Source organism: Electrophorus electricus, chromosome 3, assembly GCF_013358815.1.
Source record: "Electrophorus electricus isolate fEleEle1 chromosome 3, fEleEle1.pri, whole genome shotgun sequence".
NCBI classification, from domain to species: domain Eukaryota; kingdom Metazoa; phylum Chordata; class Actinopteri; order Gymnotiformes; family Gymnotidae; genus Electrophorus; species Electrophorus electricus.
In genome coordinates, this window is record NC_049537.1 from 24,504,164 (window position 1) to 24,527,735 (window position 23,572).

A 23,572-nucleotide genomic window follows, 5' to 3' on the forward strand; every position below is an offset into this window, starting at 1 on the left:
TTTCTCACTCTCTTTCTGTCTCTCTCTTTTACTCTCACTGAACACAAACCTGTTTTGCCAGTTAACAAAAGTGGACAGCTTTGATTTTACTCAAATGATAGCAAAACTAGGAGTTGGTCTTGGCCTTTAAGCATTCTGCTCTGAGAATAAACATAAAATCTCATGACCATTCCCTGATGTTCAGACATACCACACCACTAACTCGTGCAGTTCCCTTAAACTAATGTATATTCAGAACTTTGTGAATATCGCCCCCTGTTGGCAGTGCTGGTCATCTGCGATTAAAGCGCATATCTCGCATGATGCAGTCATCCAGTGTTGTTCTGGTTCCTGATGGCAGGGTCTGGTAGCCGCAGACACCCTCTGGCCTCATGCTTTTCATGGGGGGTAGGCAACTAAAGTACCAACCAGCTAGAGAGCCACAATTCAAATATACATTCTACTGTTTTCCTTTGTGCTTTACTGCAAGTAGCAATAGTTGGAAACAAAACTATTTAACAATAGATTACAAATAGATTACATTTCTTATCACTTAAAAATAAAATCCTGATGGTTTGTATTTAGATACTTGTTTTTTTAATGGACGGTGAAAAAAAATGGTGGTATTGTATGCGGACCTAACCTAACTTGCATGATAAATGTGTTCAGACATTCTCTTTCCAGCTCACACGCAGGCACCTGTACCTTCTTATGTCTGGGACCATGCTGTGTGTTCTCCTTCTGGCACATTGCACACTCACGTCTTCATTTTGTTTATTTCATCACAGTTTGCTTTAAAACCTCAGTTGAAGGGTGTATGCTGTTACAAGTAAAGAAACTAAGCTCTAAGAAATACTCTATTTTAACAAATGTATAAAATCATTTTTAATTTCTAACTGATTACGGTCTCACATAAGTTACTAGCTGGAATGCTTACATTCAGTACAATTCATGAGAGAAATTAAGCGGTAAAATACAATAACATAGCAGCAAGCGAAAAAGAACAACCCTGTTTTGCCACATCAAAAACACTTCTGCTGTGTGTGTTGCTTGGTGTCCCTCAGTGGCAAGCAGAAGAAAGGCACAGGCTGCAGGGTGCCTGTCTGGTCGTTGTAGTTCCCTCTGTGTTTCTGTGCCAGCTGGAGAACAAGAGCTGGTAAGCACAATGCTGAGAGGCACACGTGTCATTGTGTCTCACAGGGTCTCTTTTACACACACACACACACACACACACACACACACACACACACACACACACACACACACTCTCTCTCTCTCTCTCTCTCTCTCTCTCTCTCTCTCTCACACACACACACACACACACACAATCTCTCTTTTTCTCTCTCTCTCTCTCTCTCTCTCTCTCTCTCTCTCACACACACACAATCAATCTCTCTCTCTCTCTCTCTCTCTCTCTCTCTCTCTCTCGTATCTGATATTCCTTCCCTGTAACACTCTCTTTCTATGTTATCTTAGAGATTCCCATGTCTTCGGTGCCATAGACTGTATTCGAAAGATATAAGCACCCAGCATGACACAAGTGGCTGAGCACCAGGAGTCCGAGGACAATACACTACAGTCCCCTCACCTCAGCAAATTGCACGATCTCTCGTTGGCGATTGAAGTGTACGTTGTAACGCGCCCAGTAGGGGGTGTTCAGAGCTCGGTCTCTGTTCATGGAGCGCTGCGCAATGACCAGCGTATCAGCATTGGAGTAGATAGAAGGAAACATGCCACCTTTACTGTATGCACTAGCGCTGGAGGCCATGGCTGCACACCGGAAATCCTGGAAATACTTGATGGTCGCATTTCCAAACGTGTCCCCGTACAGGAACTTGGCGTTTGGCACATGCCCACAGTACCTAAATAATTCAGCATGATTGACAGCAGGAAAAAAAAAAAACCGCAAACTATATGCAAAACATGATTTAGACACAATCGAAACGTAACGTAGCGTATTACTATTTTTTGTAATAACCACAATTCTGAACTGTCACTGAGAGAGCACGTGTCGATGTAAAATAAATAGTTGTTGCTGGACCACCATAAGTAGTATCATGCATTTTTATATAATTAATTCTTCATTTTTACCCAGGCATCAGAGAAGACGGAAGGTAGGTCGCATTGTTGTGCGTGATAAGAGTGCCGTTTCCTCTGAAAGTCATGTCTTGCATTCCTCAGACCGGACCACAGAACTCAAGGTCGATCGTAGCCCGCTTTTCCAGAGCGACAACACGGAGTTGCTTGGTAACAACTCAGTTTTCCACGTCACCCAATGAGTGTTGTATTGTTACGCATCCATTGACAATATTGGCGTCAGTGCAGTGTATTACAGTGTACAATTTTTGTGTATATTCTTAAATAGCACGTACAGCAAATACATGCAACTGTTGCCGCAGTAAATCAGTGTGTGATTGATGTGGAAAACGCACTAAAATCCATTTCTAATATGGTATTGGTACCGACGTCTTCTTGTAACAGGTTTTAAATACTGCCCTCTGTTGCTCATTATCTCACCGTCTTACACTACGGCATAACTGGCGCAGCGCACATCAGTAGTAAGGACTGGAGGGCTGAGAGCATAGATGCCGTACCCCTACCGCTGCATGGCATAGCCCACAGAAAATGAAAGCACTTTAATTATTCATGACTGTTTTTAAAGTCAGAGGATACATCGGATGTTGTCCACAAAATGGAAGGATTTTCCCCCGTCACAAATAAAATAAAATAAAATAGATGTTTTAGGGACAGCAAGCTTTGTGAGCATCAGGATACATTTATGACTTTTCTTTTTTCCATTTATTTGTTATGGCTTTAGTAGTGTATCTAAAAACGGTTACGCAGCTCCGTGGGAAAGGGGACCGAATCGCCAAAGTGTCGTTTCGAGGTACTGCTACTCTTTAATCATTTTGTTTTTCATATTTTGATGTATATGTATTCAAATGTATACTATTTTATGTTGAGATATGTATAGCCTTTACGATTAGCCCAGTGTAGTGTCTGTTTGCATGTTTGTCTTTGGACAGTGGCGCGTCTCGGGGGGGGGGGGGGGGTCCAGTGAAGTTGGGGAATCCCCTTTCTCTCTTCAGCGCGCCTCTATAAAATAATGTCGAGGTCTGCACGTTGTTTTGGCAGTCCTCCCGGCAATTTCTATGTATGTAAATTATTGTTCGGGTTTCTATGAGTATTTTTCGTGCACTTTGCGCGCTTAAATATCTTGAATCTAATAGTGTGAGATTACGTTTGTGAATATGAAGGATTTCAAAAATGCGCTATGCACTAATCTGTTAAAGAACAGAGTATTGCCGTATTTTGTTTTTCATATTTAAGGGCGTTAAATGAATTTACATACATGGGAACTGAGCTAATTTAACACAGTTTTACTGTTAGAAATGTAATGTTTTATGCAAACACACCTTTATTTGAATCAATTCACGAATTACGTATGATTAGAACGAGTTAATTATAACAAATAAAATGAGGCGCGTTAAAGCAATGGTATCAACATTTTGCCATCCAATAAACTTTCAGTGGTAAATTACAATTTGCTTATACGTTACTTATATCTACAAGGAGTATTCATTGACTCTTTATGATTAAAGAACTACAGGCTGCTGAAACAGACTCTCTTTCTCCCTCTCATCTTGCTAATCTGTTTTTATTTTTCGATACAGAACCTTGGACAGCGCCATGTCTTGTTTGCCATCTCGTTTTAGAAACGGCCATGTGTCATGTTTTATCAGTGCTGGTCATGATATTCATTGCGCACTGGTCAGTGTAAACATTTGGGTGAACCAAATATGAGCAAGCTGCTTCCAACACCACTCTACTACAAGAAAGTCAAAGCACTAGAGCTGGTTAAAGCTGCCATATTTTTGTGAAGGATTTTAGAACAAACTTTGGTATTATTCTGTTGTGTTATGGTGCATGTTGACACATGGTATACCATGTAAATCACTCCAGCTTCCTTGTCTCCTCACCTCTTCTGCACTTGCACCACTGCTTGGTTCACCCCCCCCCCCCCCACCAACCCTGGCCGTGACACATCATGTTCCAGCTCATCTGCAGCGGAAGGGTTTTCAGGAAGCAGCGCCTTAGCTGTATCCTGTTCCACTGGGAAATGAAGAGCTTGCATACAACCAAACTGAGTGCAACGCCACATTAAACCTCAGCCTAATACAGTCTAAGAGCCTCATTTAATCAGTATTCCCACAGAGTACTCCTGATTCTGATGAGATGGGTATGAGTAAAGCCCCAGAAACTTTGTCAGAAAAACAACAACAACAAAAAAAGTGTATGCTTAAAGCTTTTGTAAACTAATTATTAATATTTGTTTAGATTTTTAAAAATCTTCAGCATAGGCATAATTTAATTAGCATGAGTCTGTGTAGGTTATTTAATTTACAATTAAATTAGCAGTATTATGAAACTGCCCTAATTTCCAGCATTCTTATTTGATAGTTAACAAAGTAACAACAGTCAATCTTTGGGTTTAAAAATTCATGCTTGCTGTTCACCTAGTTCCTCAGTTGCTGTGGGACTGTACTGGATGTGTTATTCTCTAACATTATAAATATATTTCAACCATATTTCACCAGTCAGCTCACTTGTGTTTACATCATGCTTAAAAGATTTTTCCCATTTTTTTTTCATTTTATTATAACTTCTGTAACTTTATATACTTCACTTTACACTTCACACTACACTTGACCTGTCACTGCATGTTCCTGAAAGTGTTCTTCCATCTGCTCACCAATCAGACATCTGCAGTCATCCTTCTGCTTATGCAGGCAAACCCTGCTGAACTGAATGCAGAGAGGCAGAGCTGTTGCTGTCTCTCTAGATACTTTCATCATCAAAGGGTTTTTTGTTCACACACTAGGGAGAATCACATAAGCCTAGGTGTTTAATTAAGTTATCAGAGAGTCTATTGATTGCTGTAATGCTCATTGGTGGGACTTGAATATAATTATTATTCAACAGGTGGGTGTAATAATTTATTAACTCAAAATGAATCAATCAAGCTCAAATGATGAGTCATGGCAAAGGTAGTGGTCTATTTTAGTGACAGCCACTACTGATAAAGCTCCAAGGGACAAACTCTAAGAAATATTTCTAATTTAAATTAAATTTCCATTCTGAATAAGACTTGCAGTACAGCAAACAGTTAGTATCAGAAAGAACAAAAGCAAACTCCATATATCATTTTTATTTCGTATTATGCTTTATAAAGGCTTCGACTGTCCACAGCTGTCTCTGCACTTGTGTTCTCTCCTTTTGTGAACCCACCTGTACTGTAATTCAGTACACAACCACAGTCTGAGGTAGTGGGCACTTCGAATTTAAAAGCTCCACTTGTACTGTGATATGAGCAAGAGGTACAGTGATTTTGACTCGTTAATTAGCACTCTGCAAATCTGACATAATTTACTGAATGCATTTTTTGTGTAGCACTGCCATTCACCTACTTGTGTTTGTGCTACTGCAACGTTAATTTCCTGTAAATTGATCGTTGCCCTATGTGTGTGTGTGTGTGTGTGTGTGTGTGTGTGTGTGTGTGTTTGTGTCTATGTGTGCATGGATGTGTCTCAGTGAATGGTCATGTTTATGTATTTGTTTTGATAGCTTGTTTGCTTAGCTGTTGCACGCATATGCATGTATGCACAAATGCTCACATGTACATGCACACACAGAGACACACACACATAGATATGCATGCACAGACACATTCAGGAGCTCTTATCAATTCTTCACCAGTATTTAGTCAGACGCAGTGTTTCATATATCCTTGTATTTAACATTTTTTTTTGCTTTGCAACTCTGGTACTGTAACCTCATTATAACCTGTTTTTTTTGCTTCAACAACCTGCATTGCCAAGAAAATCATACACTGTATATGGTGGCCACTTCAGCTGGCCACCATACTTTCTATCTGTAGTCATCATTATCCTGTCTGTGTCCACTCTTTTCATTTTTATTCCTGGAGTCGGTTTAGTGCATCTATCCAAATGGCACTATGTGAGTTGGAGTGTCATTGTCATTGCAAAGGGGCTGAATAAAGATCTTTCTGCCCCTTTCTGCCTTCTGTGCCTCCACATTTTCAGTTTCACTTAGCTGTTTTCGTACAGATGCGCATCATACTCACATGGGTTTTGCAGAGCGTGTCCATTAGACTTTCAAACTGAGAAAATGATTTTGAGAATTGCAGTTGCTGATGCTTATTGGTTGGATATTCAGGTTTTTTTTTTTTGGTTTTTTTTTACCACCATGGCCCCTTTTTCTCTCCATAGGCCTGTCTTTCTACTCCAGGGTGCTGGAGAACTGTGAGGATGAAGCTCGATTTGAGGAGGTCAGTACAACTAATCCTTCCCCTCCCCACCCCCATGCCATTGTTTACATGTGACATCGCCCCTTAACCCTGTTCCTGCAGCTTCAGGAACAGTGAATCCAATACATGCTCTAGATTGTGTCCTATCTTTACTGCCCTGAAGGGACTGTAAAAAAAATCAAGCCACTAGTACATCACATTTATTTGTCCTTACTCTTTCTCACTGATATTCCAAGTGCAGAAGCAGGGGGTAGTGAACTGGCAATAAAAAAGAAACTATAACCCTTTGACTGCACCCACTAAATTACGCAAAGTCCCTGTCCACTGCAATCTTAAGCGTTTGTGTCTGTCTGTAATCCTGCATGCTCTGCGGGTGCTGATCCACCACCCACTGTTGCTGTTCTTTAAGGCGCAGGTGAACGTGTTAAAGGACCCTCTGTGTCTCTTCACTCCAGTCAAATCCCATTTGACCCGCACAGTATATGGGGCCAAGTCTCATTCTGCTCACTCGAATGGGGAAGCATGAGTGGCTAAAGGTTTAAAACAGTGCATGGAGAAGCCAGAGGAGTGCTAATAGCCATTGGTGAGGAGTTGTGGTTGAGGACATGGCTGGAATGCTTAGGAAAGAAGGCTCCTGCTTAGAAATGGTTGTTTTATGCCTGATGAAAGCTTTACTTTCACATTTGGTTTATTTAATTTGCTTATGCTTAATTTGCTTATTTATTATGCTTAAATTTACATTTGTTTTGTAGTTTGTATTTGCATTCTATTGTAATTTAGAATAGCAGCAGTAAATGCTGCTTTTAGTTTTAAATGAGTTAATACTGAGTTAAAACAGACTTTGTCTGCTTTGTATTTTAGTCATCTATTCTATACAGCTGTCAAGGACAGGTTTTAATATTGTCCTCTTTCATCAAGTTTCATCAAACCAGACAATAAACTCTTCTGTCTTTCTTTCACTTGACTCAGTCCATGTAATATGAGCTGTGGGCTGTGACTAAGAGTCATGTCTGAGATTGGTGGCATGAAGTGTCCAAAGGGCCCTTTACAGTCTCTAATGACCCAGGGCTACTGCGAATACAGTGGGTGTGGTCAGGTGGTGGTGGTGGTAGTGCAGGGGCCTGGAAAACAGCAGTGGGCACTTACAAACAGGCATTCAGTGAGGGGAGAGGGAAAAGCTAAGTGCTGTTTCCTGTTGAGATTAGTGTGTTTTTGTTTGGGTTAAATGAGCAAGCCTTTGTTTTCCCACCCAGTTAAACAGAAAATGGGGGAAACATCACTGCAGACTGTAAAGGGCCTTTGGGCATTTTATTCCACCAATCTTACTCAACACACTCACAGCCCACAGCTCATATAACATGGATTGATGTGGTGTATGGATATGTAACCATATACAAGACTGCATTATTCAAGTGAGAGAAAGAGAGAGTTTATTATCTGGTTGATATTTAATCTGATATCTACCTCAAGTTCTTAATTTGACAAATAAATTCAATACTTAGCTTCTAATTAAGCACATTTCACCTTTCTGTGCTTATTTGTTTGCTCACCTTTTCAGTGTATGCACAGTTTATAAAACTCAGAGTTTATAAATGTTACTTTACCAACTACCTTGTCCGAACCAGTACATATTGCTTTTACAAAGACACAGTCATGACCACCTGATTTAAAATAGAACATTAATAATGCCATCTTCAATCTTCTACCTTATCAAACTCCTCATAGCTGATCAAGGGTGAGTATATATCTTTAGAGTGAAAAATGCTGAAAAATCTCATAGGTATTCTTCATTTATGTAGTCTTATAAATTGATTTTACTTGCTTGTGTGCAGCTGTGATGTAATAGCTACAGCTGTGTTTGTTTGGACCCTGAGCTACTTATGCTCTTTAAAGCAAAGTGCTTTTTTGTTGTGCTCAAGGCATAAAACTTGACTGGTTTTACTGGTTCAACACTTTCCCCTGCAGGGAAGGCTCTTCTACTCCCTATTTCCCTAGATCACCTATTCTATTTTGTGAGGCCAGACTTGTTCATCTAATTCATCTGGGCTAATACCACCCAGTGCCCATTTACAGGCACTACTTGCCTTTAAAGTTACAAGCATTTCTTATCAACGCGAGTCGAGTTAAGGTCTATTGGTGCTGTAAAAAGTGTGCAGTGTTGGCTCATTGAGAAAGGTGTCCCATGTCCCCAATGAGAGGCAAATGGGAAAGTAGTGTCTGGAGATGGGTGGGTGGTCTGAACATGGGGAAGTCTGTAGATCAATATGTACCTGGAATGGGGGAAAATATCATGTGCTGACAATTTCTGCCTGAGACTGAGTGCTGCTGTCAAGGTTGACAATAGATCAATAGTTGAACTAAGATTCAACATTTCTGTAAAACCTCTTTAAAAGGGATTTACTGGAAATCTGTGAAGTGCACTTCTTATGAAACAGCTAGCTTAATCCTTACGAAACTGCTTGTGAAGTCCTTATAAAACAACTAGTGTAATCCTTATGAAACTGCTTATGTAGTCCTTATGAAACAGCTAGTGCAGACTAGAGAACCCTGTACACCACTGGATTGTATCTCTTGTTTACTCCCTGTGGTTGTGCAGCATTGTACTACCAACATTGCATTGTATTAGTATAGTTAGAATGTAAAGTGTTTGGTTTGACTGCAGGTATCAAATTAAATCCAGTCATAAGTTGTCAGTCATCACTCTAGCTTCCTCTTTTGGAGGGTGGCTACAAGACAGCACAAATGTATGGTGACCTTATCACACACCCGGTGAAGTCTGAAAATGTCACATTTTCACTTTATTTGATACTTCCTTTAAATACTCTTGCGAATTTGCAAGTCGCAATTCAATTGGAAGTTAGCAGTATAAGGCTAAAGCTGTTTTTCTAATGACTTCAATTATATGGAAACCCACACATTGTACCACAGTCAAAAAGGAGAAGTGAGAGCAGAATCATGATAACAGTGTCTCAAACTCTGAAATGAAATGGAAGCATTTGAAACGTTACTGAAGAAAGTGCTGTGAAGTCAAATCTCGGAGAGCAGAAAAGAGAAAGTAATGGCCACGAAAACATCCCAAATGTAGTAAACTAAAACAGCCCAATTTCTTGCTGCAACCTTTACCAAAAGCCTCATTAGCTGATGTAACGCCGCGTAGCTCGAGTGCCGCAGGGGCAGGACGCACATACTCCCAACGTCTGGGACGTACATTTCATAACATTTAACATAGAACACTAATGGCACTCACAAGAATCACACACGATTAATACAAACAAGAAATGATTAACACTAAGTACAGACGATAAACACATATACAGCTAACAATAACGAACATAACGTTTAACATCGCCATTGACAATAACACAACACATTACGTCAACAATGACCAACGACGCTGCACGCCCTGACGTGGGTTTAAATACACAGACAAATGAGGCGCAGGTGTGTGCAGGCGTGGCCACAAACGAGGGTCCTCCCACTGCACGTGGCTGGCCAAACCACGTTCCTCCCGGGAGGCGAGCGTTCCGTGACTGCTGACATGTTCCTTAGTATTTATCTTACTCTGGAATAGTATTTGCCATTATGAAGATACTATTGCAACAAAATAAGGGAATTCATAAAGGTTGGGTCTGAATGGGCCATTAACAAGTGAAATTAAAGACTATATTCTATAAAATCGCACTAATCAAATGACAAGTAAGGAAAACTAGAGAGAGGGTAAGATGTGTGGGAGAAAAAATGAGAACATTACAGTTGTCTGGCAGAGAGGTCCGTGCAGAAACCAGGAGCAGTGCGGGAAGAGAGAGGTCTGAGGGACTGGGGAAGAGGACAGTGGGAGACTCCACAGACAAGACCTATTAGGGATACGATTTGATGTCAGTACCAGCAAAAATGCTGCTGCATTGATTTCTCTAAAACTCCGGGCATCTGTCCCTCCGCTGATTCTTGTGCTGGGCCTGTTTGCAGCTGTGACTTCACGCCATTATAGTGAAAGGAAAGTCATAACAGGGCTAAGTCATAGCAGAGAGAAAAAGAGAAAGAGGAAAGAAGGACAAAGATAGGAGGTGATGAGAGAGTGAGAGGAGGCGTATGGGTGTGAATAATTCAGTGGTTCTGCTTTAGAACTGATGATGAGTTCCTTGAATAACATCTTCAGTCCTGCAGCTCTGTATCTCCACAGGATTGTATTCGACAAAATCTGTGTTGGGCACAATCATAATCCACCCTAAAGTTCAAATCTAAAACTTATTTAATAAACAATAGGTTTACATCATGTCTAGGAAAATTCTTGTATCATATTAAAGTAGGAATGCGAAATTAGACAATGTATGGAGTTCACAGTTGCATAGTGCATTATTATACATATTGTCATGTCTTATAATTATCTATGAAGAAGACAGTGTACAGTAGTACTAGAAAACTGTATTCTTTTATACCTTTATCATAGCTATATTATAAACAGTTTACAGAAATTACAGAAATTTTGGTAATCTTGGCATCACTCCTCGGACTTTGAACATGTAGGGTTTGGAAAATGGAGCATAATTAAATGAAATGCATGTAAGCATAAGAAAGCATTACCTTTTAAAGACCACAAACAGCAGGCGAGATGCTAAGCTCATATAAGAAGGCCTGTATACAGTGTAGTAATAATTATGCCCATTAAATTGTTATAGTAATGATTGTTGTCTTAATTATTCAGAACTCAATGGTATTAGTGATGAACCCATGGATGCTTTAATAGAGTATAAAGAAGATTCAGCATAATCTGCTAAAGCTTTCAGTGCTCAGCTTTAGAAACATTCAGCTGGTATCATTAAGAAAGGGCATTCTCTTCAGTGACTTCTAGGCCAAACATAACTTACCTTGAATGTGATTTTCAGTACTCTGTGTACCCATAGCAACATCCAGTTTTTTTACATGCCTGTTTATCTGCAGTGTGTGTGTGTGTGTGTGTGTGTGTGTGTGTGTGTGTGTGTGTGTGAGTTTACTGCTTACTACATTTCTTGACCCTCAGAGTAAACTTCCTAAACTATAATGGTTTTAATCATTCTAACTGATATTGTCTGGTGTGTTTATTTCTAATTCAGCTTTTGGCTCCACTAATTAGACTCCTTGCAACAATCTTGTACCATCAGAGCACTAGAGAGAAAAAATGCTACTATTAAATATTTGTTTAAAATAGTAATGGTCTCTTGACAATAGGTTAAAATTAATTTAATATTTAAAATATTAATAAGTAACTTGGACTGAAGTCAACTGGTCATATATATATATAAAACAAACAAAATAAGTTAAAATTAAAAATATTTATCATTATTTACATGACTAAAAACTGTCTACATATATTAAATTAGAGTTATACACACAGTTGTACAGTAGTAGTGATTATTGTAACCATTACTACTTATTGCTTGAATAAGGAATTTGGACACCGTGAGGTAAAGTAAACTAATGTTGATGTGACCTCATGTGGAGTGGTCTTAGAATGAAAAAAATTAGAATGCTGTAAATGAAAATAAGTGTGCAATGTAATATTTTTTCTTTACCACTAACATAACAGCCAGTTTGACTCTCACATTCTTTTAGTTATTTTAATTCATTTTATATCACTGAAGAATATGAGAGTTCTGTAATTGAGGCTAATATTAACCTGATAAGATTTATCTCCATAGCAACAAAGAACACCACTAATAAAGTAGTCCTGCAGTACTGAAGATATGAGGAGACTAAGCTCTCCTGACCGGTAAAGGCTCATGGAAAACACAAATCACACTTAGTCAAGGCTCATACAGAGTAGTGAGCACTCTTAGCACACTGCTAAGAAAGCTTAATTAGTTTTTAAATTCTTATCTACAAGCAAATATCCTAAAGCCTACGCTAAAAATCCAGCCTTAAAGAGACTTCAGCATCTTCAGGCACTACCTTGTAAAAAAAAAAACCTTTAGCAATGCAAGTTAATGTTTGTTAATCCTGGAAGGCTAATGTATTGATTAAATACACTTCCAATTTGTACCTATAAACTTTAGAAGCCTGAGCCAAACCCATGCATGTGTAGATGGCCCTTGCACTGTGTCCTTTCCTACCACTCTGTGTTTGTCATGAACTGCTGCTAAAGTCCTTGGAAAGGAGTCAGCTGTCACATCAACTCTGCCACAGTGTGAGCTGGAGATTGCAATTACAGTAAGTAGCAAGAGGCTCAAAGCAATGTTCATAAGGTTTCAGGAGAATTATTTCTAGGAAAGATGTCAAATTCTATCAAATTCCAGGTTTTTAGTAGGGACATATTAAAGCCCCATCTGACGGCAGATTTGTGTTTGTGAATTATATTTCATGTGAGTGAGACAGGAATGTGTTTGCTGAATGTAATAGGATGATACTGTATGTTTGAAATGCTATTTAATGGACTTACTGCTTTGAAAGAAGTCAAAGCAAGAGTATGTGTGGTGAACTGGTGACAAAATGAGAGTTCTCTGGGGATGGGTGTTTGAAGCACCAATCATTTTCCAAGCCCGAAATCAGACAAATTGTATGAATTGCATTATTGCTTCTGCTGATTGCCAACTATATGTTTTGTGCAGATAAGTTGTTATAAGCAAATATTAGTCAATTAATGTCACCTCCAATTAAATCCCATTGCTTTGCAAACAATGCTTTTGGAAACTGAGAAAGTCCTAACATTACTGAGAAAATCATATAGTATTCTTCATTTAAAAATAAACATTTTACAGAAAATTGAAAATCTAGAACAAAATTCAAGGAATTGGAGAATACGATGATAAACAACCCCACAGAGAAAACAAAAAAATAATTAAGCAAATACAAATTACAACATAATGAGCATAATTAACTCACTTGTTACTTCATCAATTGAAACATTCTTAGCCCATCTGGTTAAATGTAACAAAGAAACATCATCCTGTAGCAAAGAAAGACAAAAGGTGGGAAAAATCAAACAGACACCAAAGAAGATAAATAAAATATTAAGGACATTTTATAAAAATATATATTAATTGACTGAGATCCAGATTCAGGAGATAGCAACACATTTCTCGGTAATAGCAACTTTGCAAAATAAGATGCAGAACAAAAAGACACATTAGAAAAAACAAAACACCAATAGAAAATCAAAACAAATTTCATAATGCACTCAACCAAATTCTTAATAACAAAGAACCTGCACTTGGTGGCTATCTAGCAATAGGACCTGGTGGCTATCTCACAACAGGACCTGGTGGCTATCTCGCCATGTTTGACAAGCACTGTTGGACAATACTTGCCCCACTTTTCAATACATTGGTAGATAAAATAAAATGAGAAATTCGCCATTAAAATGAATACTGCCACTATTTCACTCTACCTTAAACCCAAAGATCCTCCCCTTCCCTCTAGTTACAAAAATGATTACTCATTAACACAGACACAAGAATTATAAGCAAGATTTTAGCTATCAGATTAGAAACGTGTTCCATCTAAAATTGATTAAAACTCTTTACACAACACTCAAGGCCACAATCAGTATTCATGGACTCAACTAATTTCAACTAATATCAACTAATTTCACAATGCACAGAGGTCATGGGCATATTCTCAATAATAATAGTCCCTTTAGCAACATGCAACCAAATACAAATATCAAAGGTATTTAGACCGACAACGCAGAACACAAAGTGGTTTTATATGCAGATGATATATTACTGTACCTGCAAAATCCTCTCATCAGTTTAACAGACTCTTCAAACTGTTGATAAATATTCCAAAATATTCAAAACTAATTATTCTATTAACTAGACCAAATGACACATGCTCCCACTCAACATGAATTCACCAGACACCAGTGTCTACCCACAGCCCTAAGCACTTAGTATATCAAAATCTCCACCCAGATGCCAAGACTTGCCTAAAACTGATTTCAGTCCTTTACATGCAGCTATAAATACTAACGTTGGATGAACCTTCCATTATCCCTTATTTGCAAAATATCAGTATTATAGTATTACCAAAAGTAAACTACTTATTCATATTCAACCTCCCACTACCTGTCTTTAGAGTCCATCATCACCAAAAAAAAACCCTATTGAGAAAAACTAGCATGCTGTGATTCATTTACCAGATGCATTTTTGAAGCCCTAATCACAACTCACTGCTCTATACATGGCCTCCCAAACTATTAATGCAAACTTGACAACTCATTATCAGCATCAAGAACTTCCCCCTGTTAAGCACAATCCATTTTTCTTTTGCTCCCCTTAGATCCCTTTACTTTCAGTCTTCATCTCCATTATAGGGGTGGAGGTGATGTTGTTGGTGATGATAATGGCTGGGTTCTCTGCTCAACATTACTACTGAGCCCATTGTTGTGATGTATCTGGAATAGCTCTCATGGTGCATGTTAAGTGCTGCTTCCTACAGCTCCCTCACACATTTCCACTAGAGACTGGAGTAATTAGAGTATGACTAAAGGCTTAGAGGATTTTATATCAGGATCACGATTCACTTGTTTAGCAAGTCCTCCTCCCTTCTGAACTTAAACAGCTGTGAATCTCAAGCCTCTTATGAATATTTATATTAACACCAAGGAATAAATCTTTTTCTTTCTTATCTGAAGGCCTATGCTGTAGTGTCTCCCATGAGTTCAGACTCTAAGACTATATGAAGCCCTAGCCCTATAATGACTATACCAGTCTTGCCCAAAAGCCCAAATACGTTTTTCAAATGCCAGAGAAACAGATTTTTGTGTTTGTAATAATAGCATGTATACCAGGAAAACAAAGCAGGGTATTTTATTATTATTATTATTATTATTATTATTATTATTATTATGGTACATTAAGGGTTGTTTCTGCAGAGATCAGTACTATATTCATATTAGCATAATAGCATTGCACAGTACTTACTTATCTTATAATTCAGAGCATGCTGGGATGATGGAACATTATGCTCAAGCATAAGAATGTCTTTAATGTGTGTAATTTACTATTAGGCAGGGTGCCATAGTCAAAACTGCTCTAGGGAAGACTTCAATTGCCTTGGTGTGTGTGTGTGTGTGTGTGTGTGTATGTGTGTGCTTGATTTAATTCTAGGGCATGTTAACAATAAGTTGTGATACAAGCTTTTGTGTGTGTGTGCGTGTGTGTGTGTGTGTGTGTGTGTGTATGTGCACGTGTGTGTGTGTGGGTTTGTCTGTGCATGTGTGTGCGTGCATGTGTGTGTGTACCTATGCATAATCGCAAGATCCCCCTCACTGGTGACCCAGTATTGTTTTTGTGCTTCTTGGAGTGAGGGTGTGTGTCTCAGATGAGACTATGTGTCTTTAAGGACCACATACTGGTTGAAATGCTCATATTAGATCTTCATCGATGCTGATATAACACTACTGATACCATTTGGCACCTCTCAGATAAAGCACTGGAGGTTTGGGGACCGCCTCCTCCATTATTACCCATCGTTGCTGTTTTTATCACACCTCGCTCCCCAACATTGATAAGTCTCTCAAATCCATCAGTTTCTCTTATACAGGTCTAAGCTTATTTCAGACTGACTCAGTCACTCCGTCAGATATCTTTTACTTCAGTTATATCTTTCTTTTCAAATTTCTATAGCCAAGTAGCAAAAGCTAGCACCTTACATTTGAAACATGCTCTGCTCTCTCTGTGGCCTTGCCTGGAGACTGTCCTGCAGTCTATAGTTGGGGGGTGGTATGCTCCTCATTATCCCTGTATGAAATGGCATGTCTCCATAAGCCCCACAGCAACTGCTTTGGCTGGATGTATGATTGTGGCAGATGGGAGCTCCAGGTCTCACATTCAGGAGGAGGCTAATAGATTATCCCACTGGCAGGTGTCCACAGTGCCAGAGGGGAGGTCCCACACACATTCTTGTCTCAGGAGGTTACATAGAGGAAAGTAAATCTGCAGTATCTTTTTCATGCCCTGCAATTATCTGCTTGATCACATGAACATCAACCCTATTCATTGCTTTGCCCAGTTAATTAACCTGGTTTGAGTGGAGAAAAACATATATTTCTGAATACTGTGAAAATATTTTTTCATACTTGAATTTATGAATTCCTTGAATTTATGTGCCAAAATATTCATTCTTGTAAATAAATATTATTTATCGTATATTGTTCTTTGTGTAATTCCCTGTAAAAATGTAGCAAAAATATTATCCTTCTCTTCTCTTGTTCTCTGATTTCATTTTTTGTTCTGTCATTAAGGGTAATTTCTGTACAGTGTTTATCTTTCTAAAATCCAATTAAAGGCTTATGGAAGTTTCAGTTAATTTAAGCTGGTGGTGTGTTTGACATACTTTATTTATCAGTATGTGGCAAGCATTAAAAAAAAAAAAGAATGACTTCATAATTAAAACTTAACAATAAAAAGTCTAGTTTAGCAATGGGCCTTCTAATGTCTGTGAATGTTTCGATGTATTCAATTCCTTCCTTATAAACAACCTAGAATTAAATGATTTTTGTTCTGTTTACTTTGAATTCTTTCCAGGTTTTCCGTTGGCCAATTGCCAGTAAAGTGGATGGCAATGAGATGCTGGAGATCCAGGTATTCAACTACAGCAAAGTCTTCACTAACAGGTGTGTGAATGTAGCACTACAGTGCACGGTGTAGTGTCCGTTTACTCCACACGGCCTAGAAGTTTCAGTAACATGAAAAAGCCCATCAAATAAAGTTGCTTCATGTAAACAGACTATGTGTCAAAGGATAATGAGCAGCTAATAGTCTCTATTTATGTTCTGCATATCATTCATTATTGTTAGGTTTTCAGATATGTATAATTACATTGCTGGTTTCTTTGGCCATTATATCTTGTCAAATTTGCATATTAAACACTAGATTTTTTTAGGTGAACTTGGTCTTCTGTGTAAACCCAGAACTGCCTATGAATCTATGAATCCTGCTTGTGGGGGTGAAAGTGCTCAGGATCATCATGCAAATGATCCTAAAATGGATGGAAAGAATAAGATAAAACCTGCACGGGGGATAGAGTCTACAACAGAGCAGGATGGGCTGGATAATGTTCACTTCATAAAGCAACAGGGTTCTAGGCGCTTCACATGACATAGTCCGTCAAATGTTTTCTTATTTGTTCACTATGTGAAGTTCGGTGGGAACTTTGGGACTAAGTTAGAAAGACATGTCATGTTGCCTTAATCTTTCGCTGTGTGTATCCTTGAGCATTCTCCTAACACTTGCTTCAATTTTCTCCTTCTTAATCCATAAGAGGGCACCCATTTGTCTTCTTTAATAGAGGCAGCTGACTTGCATGTCCATTAGGACTACATCCTCTGGCCCCAGCCCTCTGAGTGACAGCTAAATCCTATGTCCTGACAAGGCTTGACACATTTCCTGTGCCAGACACTGGAGTGAGTGTGAGTGTGAGTGTGTGTGTGTGTGTGTGTGTGTGTGTGTGTGTGTGCCTGTTCTCTTGTTCCTGGCCCCTTGCTGGGATGAGTCACAGTTGGATTGCCATGACCAGGCTGTTTATAGATTTTCTGACACTTTTGCCTCAGTGTGGGGTCAGTCCCCATTATTTGTACCTTCTAATCGAAGCCAGTAAAGTCAAGGGAACTTAAGGACTTTGAAGTGATGAACTGAGCAGGTAGATGCTCAAATGCAAATTCCAACTTGCATAACCACAAATTTTGTACAAAGTTGGAGATCTCTTATCTAATTAATTATCAAACCATTCACTCTTTTTATTCTATGACCATGTAATTTCAGGGTTTGTATATTGCATTTGATTACAGTTTTGACAGTCCTCATTAATGATTAAAATGCCAGTGTAAAATGTTTCTCTAACTCATTATCTTTTTTGGTGACACTTTATTTTGAGAGGTCTTTTTTAGATTAAATAAATACTCAACAGTAACTCTCAGTAACATCAATGGTGTAGCAGTAGTGAAGCATCGGAATAATCAGTAGATTAATCAAGAGATTTTTAATTAAGTATTTAAATAAGATTTGTTTATAATCTAATGAATTCAGTTGTTTTTACTTTATTTTGAGTGTTCTTAACTGTAGAGGTTAACTTGAGAACTCCCTGAACATGGAACAGATATAATACATACCATCTTAGCATACTCAACAAGCTGTCATACTGTTGACAACATTCTATATCTGGATTTTGGTTAGCGTTAGGGTCAGGATTAGGGCCAGGGTGAGGGTTAGGATCAGGTTTTTCGGTCATTTCATTTATGACAGTGTTACAGATAATCTTTTGAGAGTTTGTTAATCATCTTTAAAGGACTACTGAAAATAAAGTGTTACCACATTTTTCTTATTTGTGCTACAGTAAATGATCTGTTTACTCTCGGCACTCAAATAAACAAATGTAAGAAGATATCTTGGGCCCTATTTCTCATAGTTGGATTGTTTAGGTCTAGATTTTCTGGTGGAAGTCAGGTTAAACAATAACAACAAATGTTTCTTAGCCATGAGTCTTTTATGGTAGCTCAGTAGTTAAGGTATGTGATTAGTTATTAGAGGGTTGATGGTTCAGACTCCACCACTGTCAAGTTGCCACTTTTGAGCCCCTGGGCAAGGTCCTTAACCCTCAAATGCTTGGCTTGTATTCACTCCTAATTTTAAGTTGCTTTGGATAAAAGTAACAGCTAAATACTGTAAAATTTTAAAATACTGTAAAAATTTGTAAATGATTTACTTGCAATTAAATTTAAAAGTGGCTGTTACACAGACAAAGAACTTATCTTCTATGTTATGCACATAGGAGATGCTCCCTGGGTGAATAGCATTTTCAACTCAGAAAAAAATTACAACTGCCTTACAGTTAACGTTGTAACCAAACGTTTGTTCTTACACATCACATATACAAGACAGATAGTAATCTGCTTGTTGGGTATAAGTCTACATGTATGCATCAACTGGACAATTTTAACGATTTCTTTTTTGCATTGTTTTGTTGTTGTTTTGTTTTGTTTAGTTTTGCTTTTTGTTTTCAATTTCCCAGTGCAGCAAATTTTCCTCGTACAGCAGTCAATGATTACAGACTTAGAGGATTAAAATTTACCAGCCACACACCTTTTTAACGTACCTTTTCCATAGATGCCTTGGACTGCAATGTGGCTTTAAAAGATGGTGGTGCCAGGTGGTGGCGCTGTAGTGCATCTCCTAACTTTCAGAAGAACAAAGAACGGTTAATCTGAACTGTAAAGGACTACAGATAAGGTTACATCACCTCTCCTTGGCCTATACTGCAGTTAGGGTTTGCGGTTTATAGCTAATAGGATGCCGCCAGTACAAACAATTAACACCATACTTACTGTCTAATCGTGCTAGTGTATAAATATTTTAGTAATAGCAACCTCAAATCATTTGTTAAGACATCCATCTATTTTTTAATAATTCAGTTGAACCATCATTTTCAGGTAATGGATTTTATATTGATTCCAGTAATACTGGGGTCCTCAAATCCCTCTGCATTCGCCACAGTTTCGGTACTACTACAAAGCTGAGGGTACATCCAAACCAAGAACCCAATGTTCTGTTTTAGCATTATTAATTGCTACTCTTTCAGTTATTTTTCCATCTAACCATCAAAAGCTATTATGGGAGCCATTATATTTGGAGAATCAAAGTGGGTGTTTTGTTAAGTTGAAACAGCAGGGATCTGCTGAAGGATGTCATTTGCTTTCTGGGTCCCAGCAAACTGGATTTGACTGGTAACACAATAGTACTGTTGTTCCAGAAGAGGACCGATGTTAGTTTGGGAATACAGTGGATCCTGACAATGGTTTTACCTGGAAACAGAGGCTGACATAGGCCTTCATCAGTTATACTCCTAAGGAATTCTGTTCTCTGCCAAGCAAAGAAAAATTAACCAGACATGGGGCTGACACCATAAACTTCCAAACAAAGGGTTTTGTCCTAAAAAGACTGGATGAAATAAATTACGAAGCAGATGAAAGTCAGTTGTGTTGTGCTGTATGGAAGATCAATAATGCATAAACGCTCTTTTGAAAGGGACAACAGGAGCCAGAACCTAATCCCAGATCAGTGAATTATTCACCCATACATGTTTGCAGATTGCTAATAAAGTGTTGTATCAATGTGTGGGTATGTGCGTGTGTATGTATGAAAAGAGAAAAAAGAAAGCTGTAGAAAATAGTTTGTTGTCTGCATTTAAAACTTTGTCCCTCTTCCTAGAATATGAGAAGGCACAGTTGACTTCTTAGCTTCTTAGTTGTACTAGTAGATCAGAAGGCAAAAATACATGGTTGTAAGCATAAGTGGATACATGTTTGTAATGATTGCATGGTCCTCATTATAGAGGGCTTCTAGAATGTTGTGCGGTGTGAGCAAAAAGATCTAAATAATTAAGTGTGTACTTTCCTCTAAACAAATGAGGTCACGTTCAGTCTCTGAGAACAGAGATATATACACTAAAGGGATTCAATTCTAGATCATTGTAATTCGCTCTTTGACTCTGCAGTTACACTGCAAAGTGAATTTGTGTGTTTATGTACGTTTGTGTGTGTGTGTGTGTGTATGTGTTGCTCTGATACAAATGCAAAAGCCGATGTTGTTCATCTCTGTGGTTGCTATTGTGCATCACTATCACTACCTCTAGCCCTGACATGTGGTCTGGGGAGAACTACAGTCAAACAGATCAGTAGGAGGAATACATTACAGCTTTGGGTATTGATAGCTGACATTTTCTTTTCTTCACAGATTGATTGGCACCTTCTGTATGGTATTGCAGAAGGTGGTGGAAGAGGGCCATTTAGAGGTGTCTGACACTCTTACTGATGACAACAATACAGCTATCCAGGTAAAAGTTGGAACACAACATGTGTGTGTATGAGTGTCACTAATGAAAACTCCACTTATCCATAAGCATTTATTGTCATCCCACCCTAGAGTCAGTTCCATTTACAATTTGCATAACACTCTGTCGTCATGGCTACATGTGCTTTATGAAACTTGTATGGACCCCTGCTCTATATTTTATCTCTCCCTAAAGAAAGAAGCATGTATATCACCATCATATTGAAACTGATTGACACTGGGTTCTCGATCTCATCTCTGTGCATCAGTGATAAAAACAGAAAGCCTCTGAGACCAAACTTCATAAATAAATGAAAAGCCACCTTCCCAGCTTTTACTAAGTCAATTATCTATTACAATAAAATGTTTGCAATGAGAACAGAAATGGGTAAAATTCGGGTTGTGTCTTATTTAGTGAAGGATAGTAATATCCTGTCACATAAATATGTTTGTTTCCATTTCCATTCACCTGCTTTATATGTCTACTGACCAAATGTGTTCAAAATCCACCTATTCTGTGCATATATATCTGGATTACCTTGGTAAATCAGTGGAATGTAATTACAGTGTACATTTTATGTCCTGGTCATAAACAAGTCTTTGTAACAAGCACATTGCAAAATTTAATAGGGGGCCCATAAATAAACTCTTACATCAATACTGGCCTGTATTAATTCTGTAGATATGTTCCCCCTATCTGGGTAATGCAATATTTCTTACTTGATGTCTCAGTTCTCCATCAGTGATTTCTCAGGTTTGATGGGGGTTCATTGTACACAGTTATGCTGTGGGTTGGGACCTCTCAGTTCCAGAGTTACAGGAGGTCTGCAGTTCCCTTTGTATGTTATATTTTACCTCCCTGGGGAAGTAATAGGCAGGGGGGGATTACAGGGCCAAGTGGGGCCAGAGTTAAACGTTCACTTGTTCCTGCGGTTAGACGTTTGTAAGCATGTAGTGATGCCGTAACTAATGCCAGCAGCAGGGCTTCGAGCCCACAGGCTTTAGCTTGCCTCTTCTTGCATGCGAGAATGATATGGTAGACTGATCACTCCTCCCACAGATCATATGTAGCATCACTGCTGTTGGAGGATTCAGTCCAATTAATTAAAATGAGGGTGCAGCAAAGCACATTATATAAAGAACAGAATGTCATATGAGTCCTGGAGGCAACACAATGCACAATAGAGAACTCTACATTGATGTTAATTTGATGTCTATTCTTTCAGACAAGTGTCTCCATAGAGATCAGGTACCAGCTGATGGATGGGAGTGTGCAGGTGTGGAGCGATGGGGAGTTCCTCGACGTGCCGACTGACCGTGATGGGATGTTCCAGTTTGAGACAGAAAGCCTGCTTTCGGCACACAGCCAGAGCTCTGGGACTTCTCCAGGACGCTCGAGTCATGCTATCCCTGCATTCAGGAAGTGAGTGTGGCCTGGCCTTCAGAATGCCTATAATAACACCATCATCAGGGTGTGTTTCTGAGGCTTGCATGTGGTGATGACAAATATGACTGGATGGAATTGCAGTATTTATACTATTGTAAAGGCTCATATAACAATTGTTGTGGAAAATCCCTAATGAAGTATTAATTACTTTTTTTGTTTGTGTGAGGATTTGGTGAATAATGGGTGCTCTATGACTAATATTCAGAACTCTTTGTCTAAGGGTGTTTTCCTGCTAAATAGTGTGTGGGATGCAGTATTGATTTCTACTAAGCCAGCTGGTCTCTATAGACCTGCTGATTAATCATAACTGCCAAGGAGGTACAGCCTATTATTCTGTGCTAACCTTCATCGGTTTCTGGGGTGCTAATCTACACACTGTTTGTGTGTGTGTGTGTGTGTGTGTGTGTGTGCGTGCACGTGTGTGTGTGTGTGTATGTGTATATATGTGTGTATGTGTGTATATGAGTGTGTGTATGTGTCTGTGTGTGTGTGTGTGTGTGTGTGTGGTGTGTGTGTGTGTATGTGTATATATGTGTGTGTGTGTGTGTGTGTGTGTGTGTGTGTGTGTGTGTGTGTGTGTTTCTGTGTGTGATCATAACATCTGTGTACATTTGCATTGGATATGTACCTGTCTTTTGCTTTATCACATTTATTCCTGATTTTCTCATTGTTGTGAGAAAATCACTAATAACACTAATAAAGAACACAGTACTGAGGTCACTGAGTAAATGCTTATGGTCTTCCTGGCCCAAGTGTTTAGAATCTGCCCAGACAGATAAATTCATATTTTGCTAAGTCCCTCAGAGACCCTTTAAGGGTTGTATACAGTGTGTATGGTGGACGGTTTATGGTCCCTTAAGAAAAGTAAACAGTGGGAAGGAAATCTAGAGCATATATGGTCAGTCATGCAGGGAGTATTTAGCCTGATGCTCAGAAACATGGGCTGTGATATTGGAGTCAGCATTTTTTTAATTCTATAAAAGAGCTGGATTAGAACAGAACCTATTTTTTACACTC

The 23,572-nt window shown here is 38.7% G+C and overlaps 2 protein-coding genes across 11 annotated transcripts in view; one reads left to right on the forward strand and one right to left on the reverse strand.

The window, feature by feature from the left end:
- Positions 1 to 890: 890 nt before the first annotated feature.
- Positions 891 to 2,179, reverse strand: fam166c (family with sequence similarity 166 member C). The gene is made up of 3 exons (XM_026999064.2): positions 2,071 to 2,179; positions 1,568 to 1,841; positions 891 to 1,118 (listed from the first exon to the last, which is right to left on the reverse strand). The coding sequence occupies exons 1-3, from the start codon at positions 2,151 to 2,153 to the stop codon at positions 1,002 to 1,004; spliced, it is 474 nt and encodes a 157-aa protein (XP_026854865.2). The 5' UTR covers positions 2,154 to 2,179; the 3' UTR covers positions 891 to 1,001.
- A 377-nt stretch (positions 2,180 to 2,556) lies between these two features.
- otofa (otoferlin a) overlaps positions 2,557 to 23,572 on the forward strand; it is a 53,027-nt gene continuing 32,011 nt past the window's right edge. For 5 of the 10 annotated variants that reach the window (XM_026999020.2, XM_035524669.1, XM_026999029.2 and 2 more), the window contains exons 1-5: positions 2,557 to 2,866; positions 6,270 to 6,328; positions 16,810 to 16,898; positions 21,013 to 21,112; positions 22,335 to 22,531. In XM_026999020.2, coding sequence (XP_026854821.2) covers positions 2,788 to 2,866; positions 6,270 to 6,328; positions 16,810 to 16,898; positions 21,013 to 21,112; positions 22,335 to 22,531 — 524 coding nt within the window. In that variant the 5' untranslated portion in view covers positions 2,557 to 2,787. The remainder of the gene's footprint in view (positions 2,867 to 6,269; positions 6,329 to 16,809; positions 16,899 to 21,012; positions 21,113 to 22,334; positions 22,532 to 23,572) is intronic. The other 5 variants (XM_026999026.2, XM_026999028.2, XM_026999021.2 and 2 more) reach the window with 1 other exon arrangement.